At 37.4% G+C, this 6,351-nt stretch overlaps 1 protein-coding gene across 2 annotated transcripts in view; it reads left to right on the top strand.

The window, feature by feature from the left end:
• The window catches only part of wdr24 (WD repeat domain 24), a 24,728-nt gene extending 22,239 nt beyond the window's left edge, over positions 1-2,489 (top strand). For both annotated transcript variants that reach the window (XM_056450997.1, XM_056450996.1), the window contains exon 14: positions 2,056-2,489. In XM_056450997.1, coding sequence (XP_056306972.1) covers positions 2,056-2,224 — 169 coding nt within the window. In that variant the 3' untranslated portion in view covers positions 2,225-2,489. The remainder of the gene's footprint in view (positions 1-2,055) is intronic.
• Positions 2,490-6,351: the final 3,862 nt, after the last annotated feature.

Below are 6,351 nucleotides of genomic sequence, written 5' to 3'. Positions count from 1 at the left end.
AATTAACCTATACCGCATGCCTTTGGACTGTGAGGGAAACCGGAGCAGCCGGAGGAAACCCACGCAAACGCAGGGAGAACATGCAAACTCCACACAGAAACGCCAACTGACCCAGCCGAGGCTCGAACCAGCGACCTTCTTGCTGTGAGGCAAGATATATTATATTAGTGCGAGAGCACTACCTACTGCGCCACTGCGTCGCCCCTACCAAAATCAGTGATATTATAGTAATGACTGTGCAATAATAAATGTGATTTATATCACATGTTACTTCTTTATATTTAAAATAGCATAATGTTAGTATTTGTAAAACTTCATATGAGTCAAATAAGTGTCTTCAGAACATTACAAGTGTTACACAGATTTAATTTTTCTTTCAGAAAATATAGTATGGTATTTGAGGTGTTTTTGACATTAATATGTCTCTTACATATCTTAGTATTAGACTTATTACCTGCATTTCATATACTTTCAAATTAGTTTTATAAATTAGATTTCATGCAGAAAATGTCTGTATGTAACCGTGTGACATAATTTGTTTGAATTTTAAAGTAATTATATATATACATGTATGTATGTATAGTGCCGCAATCAAGCACATATATCTATCTATCTATCTATCTATCTATCTATCTATCTATCTATCTATCTATCTATCTATCTATCTATCTATCTATCTATCTATCTATCTATCTATCTATCTATCTATCTATCTATCTATCTATCTATCTATCTGTCTATCTATCTATCTGTCTATCTATCTATCTATCTCATGCGTAGCAGTGCAATATGGCTGTATATTGGCACTGATGAGATGCATGTGTTAGTGTCCCACCAGTGATGATACAGCCATATCGCACTACTACTTGTGTGATGTTGCATTTATACAACAGTTCGATGGCATAATCTTGTATATAAAAATGAAAATCAAACACGGAGAGTCTCAAATCATTTTGTATGAGGAACTGCTTTCCTCTGCCATTCATTCACATCTGCAGCTGACGTCAGAACAGCAGAAACCTACTACTTCACTTTAAAAAAATCACTTTAGAGCTAGTGTTTGAATGATTCTCTAGAGTAATGTCTAAAGTGATGACAAAACAGGTGATTCTGCTCACATTTTAAGATTATAAGGCTGAACGACATGAAATGTCATCAGAGATTTCCCAGTATTTCTCTGTTGCAATCAGGATTTCACAATAATTAACCCTGAAAAAGCCAAAGCAATGCAAACATTAGCAGATTTAGTTGTGATCTATCTATATATACATCTATATATATATATATATATATATATATATATATATATATATATATATATATATATATATATATATATATATATATATATATATATATATATATATATATATGCATATGCATATATGCATATATGCATATATGCATGTCTGTGTCATGTATGTAAAATTTTGCCCGGGCATCTGGCCCTGGGCCCAAAAAGTTTGGACACCCCTGCTTTAGGGCTTGTTATGCAGTCTCTGTCGCCATGTTGTGGATGGTGCTAAATCTCAGAAATTATAAATATTTTGAAATAGGCACTATTCTTATAAATAAACTGCATATTGCAATCTAAACAACCACATGCTCGCCTAAAAAGCCTTAAAAGTACATTATGTTGTCCAACAGCTGCAATATTTGTCAAACTGTAGTGAGTTTATTGATCTGCTGTCACTCTATGTGGGTGGAGTAATACACAAGGGTGAAGAGGCTGTAGCAGTTCTGATATTGCATGGGTATCAGCCAATCAGATTCAGTAACCAAACAGAACTGCTGTATAAATATATATAACTGAGGAGTAATTATTAAATATATATATACTATTTCTAAAATATATTTAAATATTTTTTTACCCTGATGGTAAGTAAAATTTGTTACATTACTGTAATGAAGTTTTTAATGTTTACTGTAAATCTGCTGTCAACTGGAAAATAGCTAAAGTTTCCTATATATTAAATTTGTGCATTATTTATAAATGTTGTTTTTACTTTTTTTATTTATTTTGTATGTATGTGTGTGTGTGTTCACTGTTTCCAGGTGCCACCAGTGTGCAAGTGTGTGTGCGGTGTGTCATCACGTGGTCAAGGGTTTGTTTGTGTGGTGTCAGGGCTGCAGTCACGGAGGACACCTGGAGCACGTGATGGAGTGGCTCAAACAGTCCAAACACTGTCCTGCCGGCTGCGGACACCTGTGTGAATACACCTGACACACACACGCACAGAGAACTGCACAACACACTTCAATCACGCTGCTACTTATGAGGGAAAACACACACAACTAATGATCCGATGATAATCACACGCTCCGTGGGAATCTGTCTGTACATATTGGAATGTGCGTTTCAAAACAATCAGGTTTTATTTGTAGTTTTTGGAGATGTTGTTTTAATGTCTATTCATGAATGTAGCTGAGATGCACTTGGCTTCGGGAGGGATTCGTTCACATTAAAAAAATACTCTGGTCAAACTGCATCAATGACACATTTGTTATTGCGAGGAAATCAGATTTGTTTAAAAAAAAGAAACACTGGTGCTTATCAATAAAGCCAGTCCTTTCTAGGTATTTGAGTGTTTTTAACATGGAGACATCCAGAAACACTGTAAAGGTGCAGTAGGTGATCTGCCAAATTGCTATCCGTTAGCATAATAGCTTTAAAAACACAGTCCCTCCCCTACCATCCAGAGCCATGCCACCTGAAATCATGGAACACACGCCGTAAAGATGACGGTAGACATCCTACTAGATCAGTGTTTCCCAACCCTGTTCCTGAAGGCACACCAACAGTACACATTTTCAACCTCTCCCTAATCAAACACACCTGAATCAACTCACCAGAAGATTAGAGGAGACTCCAAAACCTGAAGTTAATGGGTCAGATAAGGGAGACATACAAAATATGTACTGTTGGTGTGCCTCCAGGAACAGGGTTGGGAAACACAGCACTAGATCATATCATTCGTCAGTTATAAAACGTTATAATACTTTATAATACTGCGATTCTTAAGGAAAAACTGTATTATAGACCTTTTTCTTAGAACGCAAAATTACCCATTATGATTTGCGTGTATGCGCAAGGAGAGTGCTAAGAACTTCCGGTCGGCAGCTTTTGGGTATAAACCAAGCGGCAACCTCCCGCTCTCCCTCAGGAAGCCAATATGGAAGTAACTGAAATTGCAATTGATCAAAATTCCGCTAGTCCTGGCTCCATAATAGAGCAAATTGCAGTTGAGCCCACTGTTAGAATGGCCAACTTTACAGCAGAAAAAAAGGTGTTTACAGCCTGGTACAAAGAACGATTTTGGTTCATATAGCTATTATTACCCTCCATGACAACTGTGAGGGGGGTGAATTTTTTTATAACTCATCCATTTCCTTTATATTAGGTTATATTAAGTTTGCATAATTAAGGGTGTGGCCACTTGAGTGACAGCTAGGTCTCGCTGGTCGCCGTCACTTCACCTCAGCTGAATCCGGCAGATTAGCCACTGATCTCGGCATATTCATCGTATTTTTGTTTTGTTTTATGTGACTTTACACAGTCAGCTGCCTTTTGGACTTATTTCCTACAATTATCAGATGATATGGGATGCTGTGTGCATTTAATTGTGCTCACAAACCATTCACATGGCCTCCGTTTCCCATGTGAGTAAAGTTATATACTTGTATACCATCTCTATAAATGTATTTGATTTATTTAAGATCATTTATCATTTATAATGTTCTTTAGACCCGTAAAGCACTCCAGAATGTGACAGATTGATTAGCTGTAGGTTCTAGGACAGTCATCTGAAGCGTTATCATACAGTGTTATGCTGGATTTCATCAATAGTCTTGCATTTACTAACACACACTATATCTGTAAAGTGTTTGGAAGTAATTCGCGTTTTCCTTCTGTAGAAAAAACATCATAAGAACAATGTTTAGTGGCTCAATGTATTACTACAGTGTTTTTAAAAGTCTAAACACTTTATTGATATAGTGTACAGCCAAGCACATGTGGTCAGAACACAAACGAGTCGCAGGTAATGAACTATTAAGCGTTTCTCCCAAAGTAAAGTCTGTCTGCCAGGTCTAAGCAAAGTGCCAGCAGGTGTCTGTAGCTCCGCTTACTCTCCGCCTCTTTGCCCTTGTTTGGTATCCCGCCGTGGGTGCGATGACGCGCAAACAAAATGGCGACGTTGGCCGCGCCTACTTGTAGCTTCTTTTGCAGTGTTCAGAAACCTATGGGTGACGTCACGGATACTACGTCCATATATTTTACAGTCTATGGTATAAACTGTCACATTTGTACAGCTTTAAAAAGATTTTTAATCTATTTTTACCTGCTTTTATCATCTTTGAACTAATACTGTTGTCGATCAGCGCCACGTCCTGGACTGTTCATTTAAAAAAATGTAGTCTAATAGGATGGAAAACAACTGTGAGGCATTTTCCCCTTGTTGTCAGACGGCATCTTCTGCCGTTTTACGTTAAATGAAGCCTTGTCATCGCTAAAGTCAACAGTTTCTCTTTCTTTCAAATATATAACCAGCCCAAACAAATGTAATTCGCCATAATGTTTGACACACACACACACACACACACACACACACGCACACACACATGTAGCCTGTACTGTCCCACTGGCACACTGATTTGATAACTGTGACAAAGTGAAAATAAAATAACAGTGAAATACAAATCGTGGTAAATACAACACATTAAATGAAACATAAACGGCTCGCGATTAGCATGAACATGCAAATCAGCCAGCAGAATATCAGTCACGGACTTTTATTGTTCATTTTTGTAAATTGCATGACTTTGATGCCAGTAATCTGGTTAATCGCAATCTGCCAGTAATCACAGTGAAGTTTTGCGTGCGTGCGTGCGTGTGTGTTTTGAAGAGCCACTGAGCTAACAGTCGACAGGCCAGGAACACACACTCACACACGTGTGGTTGTATTTCTGACGGCAGGAACGTGAACTAGGAGAATGGTTTTCTTTTGCGCTTGAAGCACTTCTGACAGATTATAATGGCTTTAACACACACCTTTAAAAGTTGTGTGTCATAAAAACACTCCGCAATCCATTTAAAACACTATTGAAACACATTTTCAGAGCACAAATTACCAGTTGTAAACGCTGTAAATGGAAGTAAACCGGAAGATGCTAGTCGCTATGGTGCCCTCCATGCCACAGCCAAGAAAAAGGTCGAAATCTAGCACGTTTTCAGTTGTGTAGCAAGCAGAACTTGTCATTATGTGCAATATTTCATGCGTGCAAAGATCACTGGTCACACTCTCTCATGCGCTTTGTCCTAAAGCGACTTGTCTATGCTTATTGGTTGGCCAGCCGCATGCAGGAATTACACTTACTGAGCCAAACTGGCATTTCGGAGCGAATATTCAGAGTAGCTGTACACAATATAGGGAGCGCGTCACAGGTTATAATTATTCAAAAATGAACCAATGTGAATATTAAACCAACTTCAGCTCAGTAAAGCAGTCTAGGCGGAATAGCGCTATTTACTGATGTTTTGTTGTTAAACTAAATAAAAATCTACATTATCGATGCTGTAAAAGGACCTTATGAAACTGAAAATAGTCACATCAATCATTCGCCGGAGGATTTCAGTGGCTGAACAACACTTCTGTGCATATAACCCATTTATAAAACAACAAAAGCAGGGCTTGACATTAACTTTTTTAAACACCAGCCACTGTGGCTAGAAGTTTATCCAACGTTACTAGCCACCCGGCATTTTCACTAGCCACAATTTAGTCGTTAAGAAAATATATTTTACATGCTTAAATTTGACTTTGGCATCCTGAAATTTCTTGATTTAAATGATGTTTTATGTCCACATGCCGCCTCATTCATTTAACTTTGTTGTGTGCTGTGTATGACCTTGCTCAATGAGGATGAGCAAATGTGTTTGGGTTTCATAGTGTCGCATTGCAATTTTATTTCACATGACTTTTTAAGGCTCAACACTAAGGATTTACCAACTTTCTTTCTAGCCACACCAAACTATTTATTTCCTTGCCAAAAATGTTCAATAATGTGTCAAAAAAGCAAAATATAGCTGTGAACATACACTTTTTACTCAAAATGTTCTCAAAAACCCTTTAAAAATTATTTCCATGTACCTAAAACTATACACGGTAGTCTGTACTGGCTAAATATCCCAGTTCACCAGTTAACTATATATAAATGGAGAGTTAATCTTCTATTAAAACAATGTAAAGGACGAAAATAACTATGAAAATAACTGCAAGCAAAAGTAAACATGTGAAAAACATTCCATGTGCGATAATGAAAGGATGATCAGGCGCACACAGTTAACGTTAA

This window comes from Danio aesculapii, chromosome 24, assembly GCF_903798145.1.
Source record: "Danio aesculapii chromosome 24, fDanAes4.1, whole genome shotgun sequence".
NCBI classification, from domain to species: Eukaryota; Metazoa; Chordata; class Actinopteri; order Cypriniformes; family Danionidae; genus Danio; species Danio aesculapii.
Note: the sequence above shows the minus strand (reverse complement) of the source record. Positions and strands in the feature narration are given on the sequence as shown.